This window comes from Panthera pardus, unplaced genomic scaffold, assembly GCF_024362965.1.
Source record: "Panthera pardus isolate Hobbes unplaced genomic scaffold, ASM2436296v1 HiC_scaffold_10, whole genome shotgun sequence".
Taxonomy (NCBI): Eukaryota; Metazoa; Chordata; class Mammalia; order Carnivora; family Felidae; genus Panthera; species Panthera pardus.
The window spans coordinates 26,762,273-26,788,986 of NW_026526655.1; the positions used below are offsets into that span (position 1 = coordinate 26,762,273).

The 26,714-nt window shown below is 35.7% G+C and overlaps 1 protein-coding gene across 1 annotated transcript in view; it reads right to left on the reverse strand.

The window, feature by feature from the left end:
• Positions 1–26,714, reverse strand: part of UNC80 (unc-80 homolog, NALCN channel complex subunit) — a 225,344-nt gene that overhangs the window by 121,275 nt on the left and 77,355 nt on the right. The window contains 3 exon segments of the mRNA XM_053905349.1: positions 1,917–2,050; positions 5,361–5,496; positions 8,817–9,029. Of these exon segments, the coding sequence (XP_053761324.1) occupies positions 1,917–2,050; positions 5,361–5,496; positions 8,817–9,029 (483 nt within the window).

The window sequence follows — 26,714 nt, forward strand, 5'->3', positions numbered from 1 at the left end:
TTCTTATTTTCAAAAATCACAATGGATCTAAATGGGGACCAATAAAAATTTGAAAAATGAAAAGTAGATGTACCACCATGCTTTTATGAAGGCTTCAGTATAATTAGAATGTTGAAAAAATAACACTAGTAGAGGCCTTACAGATCACATATTTCATCCCACTTGGCTTCAAACACATGTGCTGGCCTTGGTTTGATTTCATAGAGTAGTCTCAATATAATAGTCGAGGTGACATTCAGAAAATTAAAGGCCTAGGTTAATAGGAAGTGAAATCAGGACAGTAAACGTCCCTTTCTGACATTCAGATAATGTAGTTTTGCAGTCCAATGCTGGTATGTTTCTGTTGAAAACATACCTTTTACCTATAAATGTTTCCAATGTAAAAATATCCATTTTATGTTTCCGAGTGTGAGGAAACAGGTCTTCCAGACATTGGAGAACCAGAGGTAGAGGCAGTGCTCAGGGATAATAGCATGGATTCTTTTGTTTTCTCCCAGGGATTGGGGTATGGCCTTGTTCATGCCGAGTCTGGTCAAAAAAGCAGGACTGCTGGTGGAGTGTAAAATTGGCTAAAGTAGAAGCACATGGATCGTGTAACAATTTTTCTGGTAGAGTAGTCTAAGTCTTGTGTAAAAAAAATAAATAAATAAGAGAATTTGTCTGGTTTCTCAGCTCTGGCTGGGCGGTGCCTGTAATAAAAGAACCACTGGAAACTTGGTGCCTATTAGAGGATTAAGAGCCAAGGAAAATCGGCTCTGACGTGTGCCCATCTCAATACTCTGTGAAGACTCCTGGTCCTTGCAGAGTGTTGGTATACTCTGCTAAACGAATCAGGCTCCAGCGGTACAGGAGTATAATGTGTGTGCATGTGTGTGCATGTGGGTATGCGTGTGCACGCGTGCATGTGTGTGTGTGTGTGTGTGTGTGTGTGTGTACAGTCTTCTTCTGCCCATCCAGATCCATAAGAAGTACTGTAGTAATAAAAGTGTATGTTTAGAGATGTCTACGTGCTAAATACTTAAATAAAATTTTTTCCCCATAACTTAAATGAGAAAACTCATTGGAAGCACATTTCTATAAGGATTTATGAGCAGTTAGATTTTTATGACAGAAAGATTCTGCCAGTGATTTCTGGAGAATGCTGGTCATAAAACTCCTCATAGTTTGCAGAGTAAAGGAACTTAAAGGCTTGTGAAAGAAGATTCAAAATGAAGTAAGCATTGCTCAGACAGTCACTCAAAATAGAGGACAGAGGATATTGAGGAAGTAAGGTCTGTGTATGTGTTCTGTTTTAGTCTCCACAACACCATGAAGTTTTTACTTTTGTCAATTGCCATTTGTCAAGTTCAACTCCACCACCTCCTGGTACACACCCTTCTCCTTTGGATTAAAATAGAGATAATGTAACACCTGTTAGCTAAATAGCCAATCCTGCAGCAGATAGCTTCAACTTGGCCAGCACCAATCATTACGTCTTTTAAAACAAGTTTTGTAACCTTGTGGCTTTTGCCTTTATAATCCCACTCACGATTCCAGTTTGGAGCACACATTCCATTTCCGTAGACCCTGTGTCTTCGAGATGCAGTCTCTAAGACCTCAAAGGAATGCTTTTGTTGCTTTATAGCCTCTTCTTGTATTAGACATTCCCAGCATAACTGACAGCGATCAGTACAATGTTGGACCCAGTGGTGTTATCTTCAGTGATTTCAAGGTCAATTTCAGAGTTATTACTCTTATTTTTTGCAATATAAAATAAGATTTCTTTCTTTTTATATATGAAAATCCCTTGGTTGAATTTTTAAGTTATATGATACATTTGGCCATTGAGCATTTGAGGAAATTGTGGTTACTCAAAACCTAGCCACATGTCTGGCCTCTCCAAGTAACCTGATTATTAACACACATGCTTGACTTACCACCAGAGGCTCAGTGCGTGGTCTGGGCAGGCAAGAAAAGGTTTCTCGAAGGAAGGTGGTAATCTCCAGGAGAAGCTGGCACGCCGCCATCTTCAAGGCAAAGGGGCAGCCACATTTAGAGGGGTTCACAGTACCTATGGAATGAAAGAGTTCCTTCCTAAATAAACGAATCAATAAAACATACACAGAGGCACGGTTTGATGGACAAAGCTACACATGTGTAAAATCAAATTGCAAATGAGAATGTCACCTATACATGTCCAAAATGAAATTGCATATGAGAATGTTACCTATACATGTTCAATTTACCTATTCCTTTTAGCACGATCTATGCATTACCATATACCTCTCTCTTCCTCCATTTTGTAATTCTATAACTAGTATTGTTTAGTATTAAGATATCAATCAATATGAACTAAATTATTTTCCTTAAGACTCATAGCATAACATAACACAGTCCACTAAACTAGAAAGCCTTTTAACAAAAACAGAAATGGAAAGCAGTCTTGCAAGATTGTCACATTGCTAATTTAGTCAGATTTAGACCGCGTAAAGGGTAGTGAACTACTTTTGGGACTACACGAATCTCGCCACCTTATTTTGTGAGAGACATCTTGAGGGCAGTGATGTTGCTTCCAGTTTAGCCCAGATGTGTTTCTGCAGCATAGACAAGACATACTTGGTCACTTGTATCATACACTTTATACAAATTGGCCTATCATATTAAAGCATAGCTACACTAGAAGTATAAAAATATTCTCTTTTATTCTGAAGAATATCAGTCTTTGGAGAGTAAAATGTTGCCTCCATCATAGATCTAACAATGGATTTTACTATAGAGGCAGATAATGGCCAAGGTGACACCATAGAGATTTTTAAAATTCTTAGGATTTGTTCTCAGATACATGTCGTCACTAATCCTACAGAAATATACTGATTACTTATCAACATTCAGAAAAGAAGACCAAAGTAATGTCAAGTTCTGCCTCTCATAAAAGAAAGAAAATAGTTATCTATTTGAATCAAGGCATCAAGCAATCACAACTACAGATCAACATTCCTAAATATCTTTCTAAAATATTTCCTGTGTATTAGGCTTTCTTAATTGAATAGCATGTATATATTATGGCTTAGCTGAGAGAGGGTGGAAATGATGTTCTTTCTGAAGATATGTGATTTCCTCATGAAAACCATTACTTTTTCTCCAGAGATAGTATGTGGCTGGAGACACAGCCTCTTGTTAAGAACGGAAGAGACAAAGTCCTCTGGAATTTCTAGATGATATTTACTTGAGCCATAATTATCTTTTATTTTACTTACTAATTTTTTAAGTTTATTTATTTATTTTGTTGGAGAGGGAGAGTGCATGTGGGCTAGTAGAAGAGGGGCAGAGAGAGAGGGAGAAAGAGAATCCCAAGCAGGCTCATGCTATCCGCACAGAGTCTGACACGGGGCTTGATCTCACAAACCATGAGCTCATGACCTGAGACAAGGTCAAGAGTCAGACACTTAACGACTGAGCCACCCAGGTGCTCGAGCCATAATTACCTTTTAAGTGCAAGATGAGCTATGTACTGACAAGAAAGCAGAACTAAACCAGACATTTCAATCTTCTCTTCAATGCAGGCTACATAAGCTTAGACTAAATTGTTTGGATGTGCAATAGTTTTTAAAAAATGATCAAACACTACATATTCAGTATAAACTTCTGGATGTTGTCCTGAGATTATCATCCAGATTCTTCTTGTCAATCCTGTAAAGAGTGAACTTGGTCTTAGTACAGGCCCTCTTGCAACTATCATCTGAAATGTTTTGTTAAAATGAACAATGATTGGGGCGCCTGGGTGGCGCAGTCGGTTAAGCGTCCGACTTCAGCCAGGTCACGATCTCGCGGTCTGTGAGTTCGAGCCCCGCGTCAGGCTCTGGGCTGATGGCTCGGAGCCTGGAGCCTGTTTCCGATTCTGTGTCTCCCTCTCTCTCTGCCCCTCCCCCGTTCATTCTCTGTCTCTCTCTGTCCCAAAAATAAATAAAAAACGTTGAAAAAAAATTAAAAAAAAAAATGAACAATGATTGAGTCCTACATGCTCTCATCAAAAACCCAAGTACCAGGCATAACATATCAGTAAACGACACTTATGTGGTCTCATGGAGATTAAAGCTCATTTTGGGCTGTGAGGATGTATCCGTCTAATGGTGCTTTAGCTCATCTGTGTCTGAAGGATGCTTAGGAGATCCAGGGCAGTTTGGAGATGTCTTCTGGTGGGTCTTCACTAGGTTCTGTGATTGCTGGATAGTCCTCAAGTGGTCTTAAGGCCAGACCCAATTCTATTCTCCATTCAATTATCCAAAGGCATTCTAGGATAGTCTAGACTCCTGTGAACTTGAGGGAATCTTTGGGGGCCAATGTTCACTTGGTAGGCTGAAATACTGATATCAGAATTTGGTATTTTGTTAGCAGCTAAGTCAAGAATATTTGCTCTGATGTGATAAAGGATGAGAAAGTGCAAAATGATGAAAAAAATTGCAAAAAAATCATTGGTATGAAAGTGGAAAAGAAGACAATAAGTTTTCTTTGTTTATTATTTAATTATGCTCAATATTACACCCAGCCATCCTTTTACACTTTAAGACTAGAAAGATGAAGTCATCTTGGCATTGCTTAACTAACAACAGTCTTTAACATATAATCAGGGAGTCTGAATTTCAAACCACTGGGGAAAGGCAAGAGGAAGAGGTATTATTGTCTTCATCAGATAATGTCACCAATTCCATAACCATTTAGGAATTTTATTTAGGTAGTAGTACACATACACAACAAGCTTGTATGGTATACAACACACGTATGCACAAAATGGTGTTGAAGAGGAGTGTACAGGAATCTCTTTGTCTATGGTGGGACTCACTTCTAATTTTAGCAAAGAAGTACAGTACAGCAGACATTCACACTTCTAAAAATCTGAATTGTTTAATATTTAAAATTCATGTTAAAAACTATAATCAAATAATTCACTATTTTAATGATTTGGGAAGCATTTCATGTTCGATTTTATTTGGTCCATTTTTTTTTTAATCTCCAAGAGCAATAACAAAATGCAAAACCTGAGTGAACCTCTTCTGGGTCAGTAATTTTCCACAATTTTCTCAGAGAGGCCTAATACTAACCTTTGTATAATAGTAAGAGTCACAGACTACAAAGCATTGGATGTTCTGTATTGGCTGCAACTCCTTGTGTCTGTCTATGGTCTTCTCTTTTTGGTTCTTGCCCTCTCTTTGTGTGGCTTTATGCACATGCGTTACATCCATGCACAGGGAATCAGGGAAAAGGAGCAGTGGGGAGACATGGGAAGGTGGTAAGAATATGAAAGAGGAAAGAGAAATATTAAGTGCTCCTAAAGCAAAGATTCTTACAAGCAGGGGTTCTTGTAGTAAAGGGAGTCTCCTTACTGTCATCTAAAAAGTCTTCCTCCTCATCCTCCTTTCTCAGTCTCCTCTTGGTTTCCTCATCATAAATGAGACCCAGAAGGTTGGCGGGGCTTTCACTTTCCCCATGGCACAGCTCATTCAACCGGATGCCAATTGCCTAGCATGGGAGAAAAAGAGTGAAACAGCACAAAGCATGTCAGACTGAAAAATAGGCTTTCACATTACAGAGGCCATAAGCAACTGTTAATGGGAAGGTATATATCATCTAGTAGGGCATATTAAACAAAGAGATTGACACTGATACATAAGCCTCCTCTATATGCCAATGTGCTGTACTCACCACGTTTCTTTATGTAGAAACCCAGGGGTGGATGGCATTGACACTATCTCCAAGGTCATTTAGTCTGAAGACTTGTAGGAACTGGAACAAAACCTTTGTGTTCTCATACAAATTTTTTTTTCTGAATGTATTTCCACTTACTTGAAGGACATTTATTTCATAGGTCTCATATAAGGGAGTGCAAAGTTGTTTTTAATGGAGGATTTTGTTGTAGTAAAAAAATAAGAACTCTCAGTTCCTCAGAGAGCTTCTGATTATGCTATTTTATGAGAATGTCACTGCCATGCTAATGAGTTTGGAGGTTGGCAAGAATTCTAGTACAGCAATTTTATTTATATCTGGCATTATGTACAAAGTAATGTCTTTTTTATAGACTTTGTTCTCCCACTCCATGATAGTCTATGAATGAGTAAGAGACACTAACCATTCCTTTGGTAGAGTATCCAACATCAACATGGAACCAATACCTGCTATCTGTTCTTCTGAATCATCATGCACCATTGTCTGATTTGCCAAAAGGAATTTTCCACAAGAAGAGACAAAATACACCACCTCTATCTAATTCTTTTTATGTTCCAATTACAAACTGTGTACAATAAAAGACACGTGCTTAGGAAGGAGAGTCAAAAGCTAAAATGAGCACTGAACTTGGGGTTTGACAGTCTATGCATTCGTAGGTATAAATTCCAACTAATTTTCTTCTTCCTTCTGGTATTACTTCTTTCAAATATTCAGAAAGGTTGCTAAATTCTGGGCATGCAAGAAATTAGACAAAGTACTAGAAATTGATGAGGATACGTCCAAAACTCTTTAAATAAAAACGCAAGTCGTTTGAATGTCTTGACTATCTGGAAAGAAAAAGCTCTCCTTAAACTCTGGAATTAAGTAACAAGCAACAAAAACTATATCAATGAGAAGGAAAGCATTGTAAAAAGGTGTCATGGCATCCTAAAAGTTTAGTCACTAACCTGAGAAGTTTTAAGCAAACAAAGAAAAACATTAAAAATAAAAACTACTACCTCAACAAAAAGCCTTGTCCTGATGCCACTATTTGGAGATCCTCTCTAAAGAAGGAGACATGCAATTATGGGTCTGGAATGGAGCCAACAAACTTAATGGTGAAATTCAAAGGGGGAAAAATCTATATGGATCTTTCCAGGATGTTGACACTAAACAATTTAAGTTAAATCCACAATTCAGAAAGCTTAAAGAGTTGCTCAGAAAATGAACTTGCCTTGGATAACACTAAATGTCTAGATAATAATTTAGAGCTCTTTGTCTCTTCCAAGGCTAGAAAAATGCCTTAGGGATAGGTTTGTTCCTTTTTTTTTCATCAAATATTTATTAAGTGAAGTAATTTGTTAGGTAGTACATAAAACATAGAGTTGAATAAATTGTTACAGTATGCCAGTATCTTTGCTGAATGTGCCCTAGTAGATTACAAGCCTTCATCTAGAAGGGTCACTGTTTGGCAACTGGGAAGGTGAGGGAGGTTGAAAGACTTGCTGAAGGTTGTTCAGCAAGCCGTGGTCTGAGATCCAAGCATAGGGTATCTGTCTTTTGCTTTTCCCCTCAAGGAGCTTACAACCTCCTGGGGAGGCAACAACACATCAAAATAACACATTAACTGATGAAAGAGACAAAAAGTATTTTATTAGTTCAGGAGATGGACAGATTAGATTCAGTTCAGAGAATCATACAGTGTCTCTTTTCTGTAGATTGCTGTAGATGCTGAAGAATTGGTGTTTGGGCTAATGGAGAAGAAGAGGAGTGGATACTCCAGGTAGGGAGTTCCAAAAGATCTGTCAAGGAAGTGCACGGATCTGTTCAGAGACTGACAAGTAAGCCACTTGGCTGAAGCACAATTTTGTGAGAGAGAAACATGTGCAGGAAGGCTGGGAGGGTAGATTGGGCCTAGATCTATAGTTCTTGAAGCTGAACCTCATTTTGTATTCTGAAGAGTGATGAAAGGCAATGTGTGAATGGGGGAGAACCCTTACTCATTTGAGAGACTCTGTGTTTACTGCCTAGAAATGCACAAACCATGTATCCTGCTTTCAGAAATTAATGTAATAACTTATTATTACTGAACACCTGTTAGACACAAAGGATTGAGATAAATGTTCTTTTAGATACATTAGGTCATTTGACTTCATCATCCATAATCTTGCTGTAATTTGAATAAAGGCTGTGGAGAGAGCAGTGATGTCAGGCTAAGCAATTTGGGTTTTATCCCAAGGGAAAAGGAAGGCCACTGAAGCATTGTAAGTTGGTAAGAAACACAATCTGATTTGCATTTTAGCCTAATCACTGTGAGAGCAGTTTGGAGAATGAATTAGAGAGGGTAAATCTGGAAGCTGGGAGATAAGTATGAATGTTCTGCTTTCAGATGGGCTCTGCCATTTGGAGATCATTTTGTTGGCAGTGTGTAGGATGGGTCAGATGAGGGGAGATTGTGGGAAGAAGACCAAATCAGAAAATATTTTAGCCATCCAGATGAAAAAGAACAAAGATGTGACCTAAAAGGACATCAGTGACATGGAAGAGATGGAATCAATAAGGGAAGGAAGGATGGAATATGTTCAAAGGCTGTCGTCTTAGATAAATGGTGTTACCATTTATAAGAATAGAAAGTTCAGGAAAGGTTGCAGATGAGGGTGTATTTATATTGGAAGAAGAGTTTTATTTTGGTCAGATTGTGTTTCAGGGTATTGAGTGAATGCTTCCAGAGTACAGTTGGTAATGCTGGCCTGGGATCTGAACAGTGCTATGGATAGAGAAGTCTATGCTACTGGCATATAGGTTACAGTTAAAAATACAGGAATAAATGTACTCCTGGGGGAGGTTATGCAGAAAAAAACTATAATAAATTCTGGGAATGTCTATATTTATAGGGGGGAAGGAGGTAGGGGACCAAGGAAGGAGACAGGAAATAATGTCTAACTTCATAGATTTATTGAGAACATTAAATGAATTAAGTTTATCTTCCCCTAAGATGTTTTTTTCAGTGCATGGTACATAACAGATACTCAATAAATTGTCTCCCAAACAAACAAACAAACAAACAAACAAAAACATAGAACTTCTTCACTTCACCCAAGCACCTGAATTTTTATATAAGAAAATCGTAAGCTCACGTCTCCCCATTGGTAGAAGAGCTTGGCAGCATTCCACTGTAGCTTCTGGTTCCGTTTGTTGCCCACAATGGGAGAGCGTCCCCTGGAAAGGCCTTTCTTCGTGATATTCACGTGATGCCCTTTCATCCACTCTGGCCAGTTGCCGCGGTTGCAGCGGTGAACAAAACGGGCACATTCCAGAAACAGAGCTGCTCTGGCTACCACAGGAGCTTCCTGAGGATGGTTGTGGAGGAAAGAATGATGTCGGATTAGTGAGCAATAGGTCGACCTTAAAGGGAATTACTAAGTACTCTTAGTTTATTTTAGTCTCCATGTCTTGATTTAGGTTAGTCATATTTCCCAGACTGCAGACTGGTAGTAGCATGGTTAACAGTAGTGGGAATTCTGGAAAATGAATCCTTGAAGGCAAATTTGCATACTGAAGAATTAGACATTTTAAGTAGATTTCTGTGTTTAGCTTTCCCCTTTTGAAGAATCTCAAGTAATTTCATGACTTTATCATTGCATATTTAAGAGGCAGCTGGGATTTGCATAGGACAGTGAGATAATGTTCAAAGGAGTTTTTTAATATGAAGCTTTTGTTAAACCTAAAATTTTAACCCGAAGCAAACAAATATTCAATTTCTAGAACTAGTCTTATGTTAATCAAGGGAGTCAATAGTGATCTTGTTCCAACAATAATATTATCTATGACCATCCACACACTCCAAAGAAGTACAACTGTTCCTGCGCATTTTGGCTAGTAAGAAAAGGAAGTGCTTATTAGATTTTGTTGAGTTAGTCTTTTGTCCCCCTTACTTTGTGATGAATAACAGATAAGATTCTGCTTAAATGGGCATGGTTTCAATTGAAAATGTTTGACAAAGAGGAAATTATTCAATTGATAAATGAAAAACAGAGCATTTCTTCAAAAAAACAGAAATATGGTTCCATCTTGTCATGTCAAGATGTGCTTAAAAAAAAAGAAAAGAAGAAACAACTTTCAGTTAATACCAAGAAACTATTAAGGATCATCTACCTACTGAAATCTTCACAAGCTAAAATAAATAAAATAAATAAATAAATAAATAAATAAATAAATAAATAAAGGAACATTCCCTTTAAATAAATAAAGGTCAACAGGTAACAAAAAGTACATACATCAACAATATGTACACTTAACTTGAGCCAGTTTAAAAAAAATACATCACAATACTGGCCATCAACTCAGAGTTACCTAATAGCCATAAGCTGATTAGTAACCAACGCTTTTCAACATTTCAAACAATAATATTCTTAATAATTCATTAATCCACAATATTAAAATAGGGGCTAATATATAGAGAGTATCAATTACATGTTGATCAGCTTTTATGAGTTGTCATTCTGAATAATAATAATAAACCTCTAGACTAGAAATAATATCCTCATTTCAATGTTTTTAAAAATGAGGCATAATTTTTCTACGATCATACAGCTGGGAAGAGGTGAACACAGGATTCAATACCAGGCCTTTCTAATGTACAAATTGTTGCTAGTTCCTCTTTGGTACCTGCATTGTCTTAATATATACACAGATAAATCTTGACAAAGATGATTTCTAGAATGTGTGTAGAAAGTCATTTTTTTTTAAATGGGGCATTAAAGTCATGTAACGTTACTCTCTAAAACACAAATATATGATCATATCATTTTCCTATTTAAAATTTATTATAGGCTCCATCCATCTCAATCATAACACGAATAAAGATACTCAACCTTTGTTATCTGGTTCATCTCCCTTTCTATCTCTGTATCAAGTACTCTATGGTCTAACTATATCGAACAGGTTACAGTCCCTTAACTATGACATCTTACACCTTTTCACATGTTGTTTCCATGATTTGTGGAGCTGTTAAGCCTTTTTCCCATCTTGTAAATTCCCACTTTTACTAATAAGTTTAGTTACTTCCTCTAAGAAGCCTTCCTTAATGTCTCTCCTCTTAGGCAGAGTTGGTTACTTCATTCTTTGAATACCACAGTATCTCAAACACACTGAATGATTCTAGTAAGTTAGCCCTTTAAGCATTTTCTCATTGTCCACAACTTAAAGGAAGCCATAAAGAATTCTGATAAGAAATATATTTATGTAGGAACTTAATATCACAAAGCATATGATGCATCACTACTACATGCAAAGTTAACCTATGTGGAAAGGTAGAGTACCAGATGAACATTAATGGTGAGAACCTATCATTTAAAAAAAAAGTGGACACTAATGATGAAAATCTATCATCCACTGCATTGGTGCCAAGATTTGGTAGTAGGTCACAGGAATAGAAAGACGAGATTGAGAGGGTCAAATGATTTTCTGCGTTAAACCTATCAGTATTGGGGTACCATAACATACAGATTAAACATCTATGCTCTTTTCTTGTATTAAATATTTATTTTACTACATATCTCAGATATGTATATGTATATACATATCTCAGATATGTCATATTTCCAGACACAGAAAGGCTTGAACATCTGTCTGTAAAAATGGCAGTCTGGAAGGCAAGGTGAGTCATGTGAATTTGTTGTCAACCCATCAAATTTTGACACATTCCCAATATAAAGCAATGGGATTCATTGCTTAATGACAGGAAGACAGAACCACTGTTAGGGTGGCATTATGTTGTAAACCCTGGCTCCTACAGAATTACCAAGGTCGAAAATTAGCCTAACTCAAATGTATGGGGCAGAGGATCTTTTTGTTGCCCTTAACTATTAGATGACACTGAAAAGATTAATAATAGATGAATGAAAAATCCAAATTGTGCTTTGTGGTTTTTCCTATGTACATTGGCTTGCCTCATTCAGAAGAAAGCTTAGAAAGCTCAGGGCATTTGGAATGAAAAGCAATTTTGATTTTCTGTTCACAAAAACTAGTTATAATAAAACTCAGATAATACCAGTTATCTGCCCTAGGAAATCCTAATCTAAAGTTTGGAAATGGAATCGAGATCATTATGAAAATAATTCCCATTAACTATACAGCACAACATGAAAAGGAGGGTTGATTATTATCTGATGAATTTGATCCATGTTAACTGTAAAAGTAGGTAACTTTTAGAAATGTCACTATCTGCATTAAGGGATGAGGACATAGAGTAACTCAAATATTGCCTTTTTATTATAATCCTCATCAACCTGGTGGATGAAAGCAGACTTGAAATACTATAGTCAAGATGACACTGAATAATACCACTTTCTGGGGGGTATTGTAGTATATATCTTACTATACAGACAATTGAAGAAGTTGTTGAGGACTCTACAAAGCTAAGGACTCTACTGTGCATCCTGGTAGAAGATACTTAGCATTAAGTACTGACTTCACAACGTGTATGAAAGAGCTTTCAAGGCATTTTAGGTGGGGTGTGGCTATAGGGAATTATTTTCCTTATAAATTCCTTTCAGAGTATAGTTTAGAAAGTATTGATTTTAGGGGCAGAGTTCTAGAATACCTTGGACAAAAAGAATTCTTCCTGGACATAGAGAAGAGTCAATTTTTCCTCTTTTTGATGGAGCTTACCTCTTACAGTTCAGCGCAATCTGAAGAAGCAGCAAAAAATGGAGACATGACAGAATGGATAGGGATGGACTCACATCACACAGAACAACAGCACAAATGGAGAAAAATGAATCAGAAGAACGCTGCATGGATGAAAACCACAGAGTATCAGAGCATGGTCAAAAGTGAACATCTAAACAAAATTTGATACCATTGGTATACCACAGAGAATTTTTACTGGTGGTCCTGAAAGAAAAGTAGGCGTATTTAAATTTCTGTCTTATTAGCATGTCTGCTAGATTACCTTTTTATGTTTTGTAATGCCAAAGAGTGGCTTCAATTCAATTGTTGCATAACCTTATAGTCCTAGACAAGGCAGGGATCAATTTTAACTGGGAAGATTAGATTAACCTAAAATATTCAGTGAAATCTTATGGAATTTATAAGTTTGAAGGTCAAAAATAGTTGAATACTAACAATTTCACATGGTTCACTCTTACATAAGGTGTTCTCTGCAATGACTACAAAGCTATTTAGTTAGAGCTACAAAATGTCATAAGAATGTCATTATGCAGCACGGATTTCTCTAACATTCTATGACTAGAAAACTTCAAGGGTTGGCTGCTTCTCCTTGACTTCCTTTGTCACTTTTCCTGCATTTTATAAGATCATTATGTATATTGAATGTTTCCTTTATGAAAGTGAAGGAGAGAATTGGAACACTAATTCAAGCAGCTGTGCTTTATTTTGCCTGGGGACTTAGAAAATATTGTTACCAAGATACGATGGTTAATTGAAGGTTATAATTGCAATACATTTCTTTCCCTGAAGGACTATATCTAAACTTATTATGTGAGAAGAAACCTAACTGATTCTGAAAACTCATATAAAAAACACTGGACAGGAACTAACTGTTTTAAAAGACTGAATAGTTTATGTTGGCCCCTGGGGAATTACATAATATTTTTATGCCTTACAATAAAATATAAAGCTCTTGCTGGCATAGGGTACCTATTTATTTAAAACCAATGGGAATAAGCAGTTATTGTGGGTCCTAATGTGCATTGGAACCTCGTTTGCTAGAGGATATGTGCTTGTGAGTCAGTATTTATTACTTAGCCTATATTGAATTCTCTGCCTGACTGAGATCATTAAGTAACTGACAGGCTGTCTCTGCCCTTGCTCATTTCCACAGTAGCTGTGGGCAACTGAAATCATTTGGTTATCAGGCTAGAGGCAGGCATTATATTTTAGTACATGGTCTAGATGGCTAGTCATTTTAACAGTTACTCATATCACACTAAAATTTTGGGTATTATAAAAACTAAATAAAGTCTTCTGTTTCTGACAATCTGATGGATTACGTGTAGAAACAAACTTCCTTTGGTTTAGACTTCTAAAAATACTGGATAAAATATCCCCCAAAGTTTTCATTTTGTCTTTCTTTTGTTTCTAACATGAGATAATAGACAGCTGGAGAGAAGAAATTACAAGAAAGTATTATTTTGGGTGGGGGAAAGAGAGGGGTGAGAGCAAGCATAGGAATAATTACCCTGTAGGTTTCTACTGATTGTGGAGAGGCCAGACCCTGGGTTTTCAATGGGCCATGAGTTAAATGTCTGGGCCCAAGCAGAGTGGGAGGTCAGTTCATTCATTCCTACATAAAGCCAAGATCCCAGGTGTGACTTATGTTCAGTGAATGAATAAGAAAAAGATCTACCCCGCAGAAGTAGGTTTGCCTGAAAAGACTTGGCTCTGGCTCTGGGTAAAACAGAAATAAACAAATCAACAAACAAAAAACAAAACAAAAAAGATTCTTTTATGAGAACTCCTAATCAAAATCCCACGTTTTTGTATAAGTTTGGACTAGAATGGGTATGACTTCCATGCTCCTTGACCACTAAAAATATCATTTAAAAATAATCTTAGGTTAGTGCTGCTTCCATGCCTGAGAAAGGAAATGGAAATCCTCTCTGGAGGAATATTTTACATCAGTACTTCTCAAATCTTCAGACTTAAGTGTGAATAAGAGTCACTGGGGAATATAGACAAAAATAGATTTTTTTGGTCCCATCCCAAACATTCTGATTCAGGAGATATATTGAGGGCCTGAAAATTTGCATTTCAAACATGTGCACAGATGATGCTGATATTGCTGATCTGCTAAATAACACTGCTTTTAATACAGGTCTTAAAGAATTCTCACAGATAAAATCTCAAGAAGTTAAGTTCACATAACAAATATATTTAAAAATCTACCGTGAGTAAGAGCAGAAACAACAAAGTATAGAATCAAACTCACAAAGACAGGAGTTATTGGAATTGTACGGTATCAGATACATCTAAAGATTAATGTGGATATTGAAATGTATGATGAAGAAATAGGTTATCAAAGTTGACCTGGTAGTTTTAAAACAAGGATCAAATAAAACTTCTACAAATAAAAAGTAGTGCTCGAAATTTCAAACTCAATGTATAGATTAAAAGACAGGTTAGATCAAGTGTTCTCAACTTTAGCACTATCACCATTTGGGCCAGATAATTCTTTCTTTACGGAGGGTGCACTATGTATTAGGAGATGTTTGTCAGCATTTTTGTTATCTACCCACGAGATTCGAGTAGCAACCACCAGGTTGTGACAATAAAAAATTCTTCCAGACATTGTCAAGTGTCCCTTGTTGGGTAAAATTTCTTGCGGCTTAGAACCATGGGATTAGACAAAGTTGAAAAGAGAAAATGTGAAATGGAAGACATATCTCAGCAATGTACTCAGGATATAGATCGAAAGAAACAAAGAAATGAAAAATATGAAAGAGAAATTGTCAAAAACAGAGGATAAAACAATAAGATCTATCATATACCTTTTTAATTCATAGAACTAAAGATTAGATAAAATGTGAAAGATAGAAGTTTTGAAGAGATAATAATTGAACAATTTGCAGAACATATATAATATGCCAAGTACATGATTCAGGGGCTTTATGAACCTAAAGTGAGAAAAATGAGCCAGAAACATCTTAGTGAAACTGCAAAATATCAACAATAAAAAGAAAGTGTTAAAAGCAATTAAGGGAGACAGATTATATTATGCATGTTACTATAAATGAATGTTGATAAAGTCAGAAAAGAATGGGATAAGAACTTTGAGGTACAGAAAGAAAATGTTAGCTTGTAATTATAATTCCAGCAAAAGTATCTTTCATTTTTTTTTTAACGTTTATTTATTTTTGAGACAGAGAGAGACAGAGCATGAACAGGGGAGGGTCAGAGAAAGAGGGAGACACAGAATCTGAAACAGGCTCCAGGCTCTGAGCGGTCAGCACAGAGCCCGATGCGGAGCTCGAACCCACAGACCGCGAGATCATGACCTGAGCCGAAGTCGGGCGCTTAACCAACTGAGCCACCCAGGCGCCCCAAAAGTATATTTTAAGAATGAGATCAAAATAAATACATTTTCAAGTAAATTGTAGTTGTGAGAGCTACTGCCAATTGATCATCACTAAAGAAACTTCTGAAAGGTCACCTTCAAAGAACATGGATCCTAGGGAGAATGTATGAGATTCAAGGAGAAATGGGGAGCAGAGAATATGCTAAGCTTTTGGGTAAATTCAAAAATAATTTTCCTGAAAATCAATAAAAATATTGTCTGCTTTGTCAATGTTGAAACAAAAACAAGCTGGAACTAAATCTTGAACAATAGTTGGGGTTAAAATCCTTTACAGTATTTTACTGTTTGAGGGAAGAGTATGGATACTAATTATAGACTTCATTTATTGAAATATGTAATTTTAAAAAATAAAAACAGAATACAATAATTTCCAATCTAGTGAAGGAAAATAAATAAAACAAAGCTAAACCAAACCAAACCAAATCAATAGAAATAAAACTAAATCCATCACAATCTAAAAGAGGATATAAAATAGAAATAAGAACACATATACAATGAAATAATGAAAATGTGTGATAAATAGGCAAAAAAAAGTGAGGTTAATCTATATCAGCAATCATTAATCTGTGCAAAGGTACTAAATTTTCCAGGGGAAAAGATTGTTAAAGTAGTATAAAAAATTCAGTGTATTTTTTTATGAGAATCATACCTAAAACACAAACATATAGAAAAGTTGAAAGTAAATTATTGGCAAAAGGACATACCAAGCCAATGTTAACCTAATAAAATGATTTCATCTGTATTGGAATCAGAGAGAAATCTATCTTACTAAAAATAAACTGGGTCACTAGCTAGTGATAAAAGGCTCATAGCACTAGATACTTGCCATACTTCTAAACTGCTACTAAATAAATATAGATTGTCAGAACTACAACTATAAATGCCATCAAATTTGCCATCAGTGTGAAGATTTAAACACAACTTAGTATCCAAACTCTATACAGAACTTATCAAACTCAACACCCAAGAAACAAATAATCCAGTGAAGAAATGGGCAAAAGACATGAATAGACACTTCTCCAAAGAAGACATCCAGATGGCCAACTGACACATGAAAAAATGCTCAACATCACTCATCATCAGGGAAATACAAATCAAAACCATAATGAGATACCACCTTACACCTGTCAGTATGGCTAACATTAACAACTCAGGCAACAACAGATGTTGGCGAGTATGCGGAGAAAGAGGATCTCTTTTGCATCGTTGGTGGCAGTGCAAGCTGGTGCAGCCACTCTCGAAAACAGTATGGAGGTTCCTCAAAAAACTAAAAATAGAACTACCCTACAACCCAGCAATTGCACTACTAGGCATTTATCCATGGGATACAGGTGTGCTGTTTCGAAGGGACATATGCACCTCCATGTTTATAGCAGCACTATCAACAATAGCCAAAGTATGGAAAGAGCCCAAATGTCCATCCATGGATGAATGGATAAAGAAGATGTGGTATATATATACAATGGAATATTACTCAGCAATCAAAAAGAATGAAATCTTGCCATTTGCAACTACGTGGATGGAACTAGAGGGTATTATGCTAAGTGAAATTAGTCATTCAGAGAAAGACAAAAATCATATGACTTCCCTCATATGAGGACTTTAAGAGACAAAACAGATGAACATAAGGGAAGGGAAACAAAAATAATATCAAAACAGGGAGGGGGACAAAACAGAAGAGACTCATAAATATGGAGAACAAACTGAGGGTTACTGGAGGGGTTGTGGGAGGGGGTTGGGCTAAATGGGTGAGGGGCATTAAGGAATCTACTCCTGAAATCATTGTTGCACTATATGCTAACTAATTTGGATGTAAATTTTTAAAAATAAAACATAAAATTTAAATTTAAAAAACCCCACAACTTAGTAATCCACATATCAAACAGTAAGAAGTAAATAAGAATGGAGATTTGAATATAAAATGCTACACCTAAGAATTGGAGACTGCACATTCTTTTCAACCACAAATGGGACATTTATGAAAATCGATAATGTTCTGGTTCATAAAACAAGTCTCCATTAATTCTAAAGAATCAGTATGCAAAAACAAACTTACAAATCAATAGCAAATGGATGCCTAATAAAACCTTGGAATTTATAAACTGAAACACACACATACACATCTAAATAGCCCATGGGTCAAAAAAAAAAAAGATTAAAGAAATTAAAAATTACTTAAAAATAAGTTGTAGCAAAAATACAGCTTATCAAAATTTATGGTGTGTAGTTAAAGTAGTATTTGAGGGAAATTTATAGCTAAATAATCAGTTTTGAAAAGGAAAAGTGAAATTATTAGCTCAGCAATCAGCCAATAAGCTAAAAAAAATACAATGAATTCAAAACAAGAGAAGAAAATAAAGAGCAGGACATAATGAATTTGAGAACAAAGATAACACAGAATCAACAAGGCCATTAAAAAAAAAACTAATAAAATTGACAAATATCTGGCAAGCCTAAACAAGAAAAAACCCCACAATTTTAGAAATAAAAACATAGAATAACTACAGATGCTGCAAAGATTAAGAGCTAATAAGAAAATGTTATGATAAATTTTATGCCAAAAAACCCATGAAAATGTAGGTGAAATTGACAAATTACTAAAAAAATTAAAATTACATTGATTCAGAAGGAAGTAGAACTTTTGACTAACCAATTAAGAACTGAATTTCAATTTGAATTTCAGTTATCTCTATATTTATCTATGGACTCGATAGAATTCCAAGAATAAATCAAAGTATTTTTATGAAACCTGACAACCTAATTATAAAACTCACACGGAAGAGCAAAGAGCCATAAATAGCTTAGGTGACATTAAAAGTTCTAGCTATTAAAACAGAGTAGTTTAACTTAGGGTACAAGGGGAATAGAACAAAAAACAAAAACAGAAACCCTCAAAATTACACTCATGCATATATGGAAATCTGACACATAATTAAGATAATACTATGAATTCAAAGCAATAAATGAAATGAATTCTCCGCACATCAGAGAATAAAGTAGGAACTAGTAATATATCATGCTAGGATAATTATTTTCCATGTGGATAAAAAAGGATTAGGAAAACAATTTCCTATCTTATACCAATCACATGGTAAGTTCTAGCTAAGGACTTCGGTGTGTAATGCAAACTTTAAAACTTTTATAAGAAAAAATAAGAATATATTTATTGCCTTGGAATTTCTTTAAAAATCTGTTAAAAAAAACTGCTAGCCATAAAGAAAATTTTAATGAATCAAATTAAAATTTTCTCTTTATTAAAATTTAGTATAAGGAATAAAATGAAAATGAGCCACAAAGTAGGGAACAGAAAATGGATTCTTATTGACAATATCTACATCCTTTTAAAATCCTCAACAAAATTTAAATAATCCTCGAAAAAATAGAAAATAAACACATGGGATCTTTGGCCAAAGTGAAACGTGAATGGTAAATGGTATAAGAAGACATTTCAGATTTTAGGTTGAAATATAAAGTGTTGTTACTTTAATTCATCAGACTGGTAAAGATAAAAATGTTGGACAATACAAGACAAGAGCACAGAGCAACAGCAGCTTTTTTTTTTTTTTTTGCCAGTAATTGCTGCAACTACTTTGAAATACACTTTGGTATCCTATAGTAAAATTATGATTCAGTAATGCCACCCACGCATGTATTTTGAAAACTGTAAATCAAGGCCCATATGCAGTAACACTCACGAAGGCATTGTTCAAAATAGTCAAAATTTTGAAAAAATAAAAATGTCCATCTAACATTGAACGGATATGTAAACTGACATATTCAAACAAACATCATTCACCAGTGAAAATGATTGTATTGATGCTAAAGCATCAACAAAGGTGAACTCAAATGAAACACGGAACAAAAAGAGGATGGTATAATTTAATTTAAATGAATTTTAGAACTAGGCAAACAAAACAAAAAGAAACAATGTATTTCCTAGAGATACAAGCGCATGTGGTAAAATAAAGAAAGCACAGGAAAGATAAAATAAAGTTCAAGAGAGCAGGGTCTTCTGGGAGATAGGGGGTATATGATTAGGGAAGGGAATCCAAGCAACTTTAAAAAACTGGAAATGTCCTATTTTAAGGTAGTGGTGGATATGTGACATTAAAACTTTTTTTCCCCTTCAACTCTTCATGTTTATGATATATATTACTTTTATGCTACATTTCATAGTTAGGATCTTTTTAAAAATTCAATAATATAGAAATAGCACTAGAATCAAGTGAATAATTTCATGATTTAGTTTTGGTTATTACTGAATTATTTCAACCTTTCTTATGATTCAAAAGAGAACACAATATGATTTCACTTTGATAGTTCCTCGTAGGCATGTATATTCCTACTTCCCTGAAAGAAGCTAATCTGCATTGATCACCAAGTAGTCTTATGATGGAAAGCCCTGTGTGGATCAAATTCGATGCAGTGAACCTGAAAGTGTGACTATATCTATGGGAACCAGTGTTTCGTTTTCTCCCAAAGACTTCCAGTTTATTCTGCTTAACTGGTATAATTCTTTTTTTTTTTTTTTAATTTCATTTATCTGGTAGATTTTCTTTTTTTAAATTTTTTTTTCAACGTTTTTTATTTATTTTTGGGACAGAGAGAGACAGAGCATGAACGGGGGAGGGGCAGAGAGAGAGGGAGACACAGAATCGGAAACAGGCTCCAGGCTCCGAGCCATCAGCCCAGAGCCTGACGCGGGGCTCGAACTCACAGACCGCGAGATCGTGACCTGGCTGAAGTCGGACGCTTAACGGACTGCGCCACCCAGGCGCCCCTAACTGGTATAATTCTTGATAGCATCCCCTTTCACTCTCCAAAGTGCCTCAGTTGGAGAAAAAATTATACAATCGTTCCTAAAGCTATCTATTTATAAGGCTATGTAATTTACCAAGAATTAGGTTTTCTCCATCCCAGACCAGAGAGAATTCTATAATATCACTGACTTTCTTGCCTTCTTGGAATTTCTCCTAATGCAAAAGACATTATTACTAGTGTTATTCATGCTAATAAATTAGAGATCACTATGTCTGTTCATGTTATATATTTAACTGACTAAAAAAGGACACAATATTTCATCTGAACTATACAGAAAACAGACAGAAGTGCCTTTCGTTAGAACTGTTTAATTTTTCTATTTTTGTGCTTGCAGATTACATAAACCTGGAGACAAATGAGGTTTTTCTAAAACATGTCTTTTCTAAAATGCTTTACAGTTGTGTCTATTAAATTTGTACTAAAAAGAAAGAGCGTGAGGCAGAGCTGTGCTGGACTTAAAATTAAACCAATTATCCCCAAGTTGAGTAGTCAGAGCAATAATGACAAGAGAATTGTTTAAAACCAAACCTGCAGAAAGACTCGGAATGTTGACATCTCTAACATTTCTTTCATTTAATGATACTTTTTAATTCTGAAGAAAATTGCAAATTTGAAAAAGTCACATTTACAATCTATGATTAAGGCAATAAAACAGTGAAAACTTCTGAAATAAAAATTACATCATAATGCAAAAAGTGTATTTAAGCTGCACTTAAAAATAAATGCAACATCCAACAGAAGCAAACAATAAAGGAGAGAAGGGAGAGTGTTGGAATGGATTGTGATGATGAAATGAACACATTTGTCTTTCCCTCCTCTCCCAAATCCTATGTGATGAAATGGCAGAATCAAGAAGTATGCCTATATCCATATCTGTATCTGGATCTCATCTATGTATCTATCAATCAGCAATCTATCCATCTATGTCATTTATATTTATACCTACCTCTCTCTATGTTTCTATATTCATATTTCTATATGGTAGAAATACAGATATTTCTATATTCATCTTTCTACTTGATAGAAATTTCTATCCATATTCACACAATTATACCTATATGACAAAAACCACAAATGCATTGTAAAACATGTAAGACATACTTTAACAGTGAGACATTTCTGAAAGCCAGGAGGAAGATGAAATCAGATATTAAGTGAAGCCAAATACAGAGGAAACAAAGCTAAAAATACATTTAGTGGAGGGCATTTGTGAAAGAGTAATTCCAAGAAACTCTTAACCCAGATGAACAGGTATGCAGTTGTCATACCTGGGCAAATGACAGTAAATACTGAAGGCTACCTTGAGTCAAGCACACAGGACACACAGCTCTGTTCCCCTTCCTCAGGATGCTTGTCACAATTCATCAGTGATCGTTCCTTCACTTTTCCGTACTTGAGAAACCGGATTTAAGTTGTGCCCTTAGTTGGGGACTGTTCCCTGAGCTGGTTCCTTTCCTTTCATGTGAACAAGGTAATAAATGTGAAAGTGCTTTATAAACTATCAAGTATAATGAAAATGTTACTATGGTTATCCACTACTGCCACCATCATTACCTCTCCCTTTTATTCAATGAGCTCTACCTAGATTCTTTGTCTGATAATGGAGACTACCACACTCCTTTAAACCTTTACTGATTCTGGTATCTGGAATTGTCACCTCTGACCTCTGTATACTCCTTGGCCTTGACCTCGAATCACAGACTCAGGTATGAAAGGGAATCATACAAACCACCCACTTCTTGTGGCCCCTCTGTACAGTGGCCCCCATTTAATCCAGTCTAGTGACAAAGAACTGATCACTTCTCAGTGGAGCTACCCCATCACTGGACATCTATAATGATCAGAAAATGCTACTTTTCTTTGAGGCTCAAAGACACTGCTTATAAACATCAAACCCCTTTATTTTATTTCTTACCATGAGATTTATAAGATTGAGAAGGTCAAGCAGGGCCAGAGTAGGTTCCAAAGGAAAGGAAGAAAAGAGAATCTAGTGGTCTGGTAACTATCCGGCAATAGCCATATTTTGGGGAAGTAAAATAAATTTTAAGTTTCCAGTGGGATTCAGCCCAACTTAGGGGTAGGAGTCAAGCTACAGGCAGGAGAAGAGTGTACTTGTATCTGGAAACCCCTGTAACCTCATCTCCTTGAAAACTAAGCATTATAGCAGTTGGAAATCAAATAGGTATGAAACCATTTGGTAGGAGGGGATGAAATGTCAACACCAAAGAGACTTGATTATCAAAGTATTGATCAGTATTCCTCTTAAAATAATCTACGTTCAGAAACCAGTATTCATTTGTTCTATTGGGATTATTTTTCAAATCTTTAAATGCTCTCTTTGTGACAAGCCTCATATTTCTCCCATGCCCACATATCTTATACAATTCCTAAGTATTACATATAGGAAGCAATTATTCTGTTTTCATAACACCAATAATTGTTAATAAAAGTAATCAGTCCAATTACTTGACTAAAATGTTTCATTTGCCAGTAATAATGCATTAATTGAGATTTAATTCTTAATAGTTTTGTTTTCATGGATGGGTTTTGCAGGGAGTCCGTAAAGCTTCTAATATTATTTGTTAAATTTTGTCTACAAGTGCACTTCTCTTGGGAAAATTTCCAGAGCTTTAATCCAATTCTAAAAGAGTCTATGTCTCCAAAATATTAAGAATCACTGGTTTAGTGGAGCCCCTGGGTGGCTCAGTCCGTTACAACTTTGGCTCAGGTCATGATCTCATGGTTTGTGAGTTCAGGCCCTGTGTCGGGCTTTGTGCTGACAGCTCAGAGCCTGGAGCCTGCTTCAGAGTCTGTCTCTCCCTCTCTCTCTGCCTCTTTCCCACTCATGCTCTGTCTTCTTCTCTCTCAAAAATGAATAAACATCTTAAAAAAAAGAAATACTGGTTTAGAGAGTGAATATGTGGTATGAATCTTTAAAGAAAAACTCCTATATTTTCTGATTATGAGTTCATCATGTATTCGTGTGTAAAGGAAACTTTTTAAAGGATTCAAATGCTTTTGGACCATTAAAATTCATAATAGCTGTTTAAATGTTATCATGCCATCATTTTCCAAGTTGTATGGACAGCTGTGTCTATATCATCTTTCTACCAGTTTTTCAAAAATTTGAAATAATATGATTTGTTATTATCATTTTCCATAATCTCATTAGGCAGTTGCTTGAGAAATTTGATCCCCCATCTTGTCTAAAAATCTCCCAAAGTAGCTATGACTTTAAGATTGACACGAAAATAGACATGACGGTACCTTTGGAACATTACAGCTTAAACCACCTACCTGTAAAGTGCTAACGCCTAATTGTTACTGTGAGTTCAACTAACTTCTGTCATCTTTACTTTCTTACTTACATTTATCATGTATAAAATACAGAATTTATTACTTTTGCATGTTTTAAAATAAGTTCCTATAGTTATCTCACATAATTTTTTTTTCAACGTTTTTTATTTATTTTTGGGACAGAGAGAGACAGAGCATGAACGGGGGAGGGGCAGAGAGAGAGGGAGACACAGAATCGGAAACAGGCTCCAGGCTCCGAGCCATCAGCCCAGAGCCTGACGCGGGGCTCGAACTCACGGACCGCGAGATCGTGACCTGGCTGAAGTCGGACGCTTAACCGACTACGCCACCCAGGCGCCCCCACACATAATTTTTTAATGAGACAACCAAAATACAGTCTTTAAAGACACACAGAGGTCTAATCTGGCTCTATCCTTTGCTAGCTGTGTAGTCCTGGACTGTTAGTTGGTCTTTCTGAGCTTCAGTCTTTTTTTCATTTGGAAACAGTAGGCACACAATAAATGTTAATCATTAGTTTATCTACCCTAGAATGCTGTACAGTAAGAAGGCTGGAAAACAGATCACTAGGCAAATACAATCTTCAGTAAAAAAGGTTCAAAAGAAGTTGTTTTGTTGCATCATTATTAACAGCTAGCACCATGCTTGGTACATGGGAAGCTCTCAATAGATATTGGTAGAATTAATTAATTATATGATGAGTATCTTTTAAGCCCATTGGGACATATCTTTCAAGCCACTTTTTAATTCCACCACTCATGCCACTTGATATAATTAATATGCAGAGAACTGCCCCTCCTCTGTGACAATATCCACTTTAAAATTATTTACTATGCAGGGAGGGGCCAAGGAGTGCTCCACTCCCCATTACCACCATCTCATTATTACCCTGTTATTCTGACTTCCTTCTATTCTTAATCAAATCCTGCTGCTTCCACCACTAACCAACATCATGTAGTGGTGTCTGACATTTTATTCCCTGTCAACACTTTCTAATCATTTGATGGTTAGAATATAGGAATTTATGGACCCGTTAATGAGCATTTCTTAAGTGCAAATAAGATGGAACATACTTAATTGGGTGTTAATATTTTTGATGAACTGGCTGTTCATATACTTACTCCTTATGTGAATGTTCCATTGTTTGTTCTTTTCTTATGAATTTGTCACATTTGTTTATTTTAATCTGCTCCTTTTGGAATAGGTCAGTAGTGATTAAAAAACATCATTGCGCAACTCAAAGGGGTGACAGGCTAGTTACCATTCTCCCACTTAAAAAACAAGGGATTGGTTCCTTGCCTTGTCAAACTCTTGCTTTAGACAGGCACCTTGTTTTTGATTAATTGTCACCAGCCTCAGCTCTCCTGGAGGCTCATGATTCTTCACATTTAATAGTCACCAAAGCAGACATCAATACACATTGAACATTTTGGAATATATAAATATTCACAATGGCCAATATCTGGGAATGGGGAACTGACTGAAAAATCTTATACAACAAGTAATCATTTTGGGGGATTACAGTGGTATTTGTGTTTCAGGCTTAAATGAAACCACCTCTCTTGCTAGTCACTATCCTGAGAGCAAAAGCTGCAAATGTCACCAAAAAAATGTCATAAATTACATGATTATATTTGGATTATTTTCAAAGGTAAAATATGGGTGGCCAATGATCAGTTATTCATGTGCTACAAAATCTGGAAAACAGATCATTTATAGGCAGGCTTAAAGCTTTTTGTTTTAAAAACAGTCTATTTTAGTTTGTATTTTTTAAAAGAGAAAATAAAAGACTTTTATTGTTGATGCTTATCTGGTGTTGAGTACCCAGAATTTACACAGTGTATGAAGAATTTATTAAACCAGAGATAAATAAAGGAAATTGAGAGACTGAGTTCAAAACTCATATCTGGGCCTAGTTTACCTGACAGAAGCCCTTTCTAAAGAAGATTCACTTTATATTCCTTAAACCCTTGCCTTTGTATATAATACCATGAAGTTCAAAGCACTTCTGCACAATTAATTTAAATTGATCCTTCATATCTTTCCTCCAATTGATAGACAATTAAACAACGTCTCAGAGATGTTTAAGTACTAATACATGACAAACCTAAAACTAATAATAACAAAATAATAATAATGACCTACTTTATTGAACAGTTATCTTACCAGGCACTGTGATGAAGGCTTTCTATTTAATGCCTCATTTAATCCTCACACTAGCCTGAGGAGGTAGGTATGTGATTATTACTCTTTCATTTTACAGAAGTTCGTCTGGTGAATGTTAGAGTGATTTTGATCCAGGTAGTCAGATTCTAAAGCCCTCATATCCTTTTAATCATAATGCTATACAGTCTACTTCCCAGTGCATATTTATTAAAATTTGTCCTTTTCTTTTTTTCATCTCATCACCTTTCTTCCTTCTTTTGCCATTAGTGCTGAGAAAAGCAAACAAAAAAATAAACCCACAAAAACTATACGATCATCTCAATAAATGTAGAAAAAGCATTTGACAAAGTACAACATTCATTCTTGAAAAAAACTCTCAACCAAGTTGGTTTAGTGGGAACATTCCTCAACAGCATAAAGGCCATACACAAAACACCCACAGCTGACATCATACTCAATGGTGAAAAACTGAGCTTTTCCTCTAAGATTAGGGCCAAGACGAGAATGTCCACTGTCATTTTCATTCAACATAGTATTGAAAGTCCTAGCCATAGCAATCAGACAAGAAAAAGAAATAGAAAGCAACCGAATTGGAGAAAGAAGTAAACTTTTTACTATTTGCAGATGACATAAT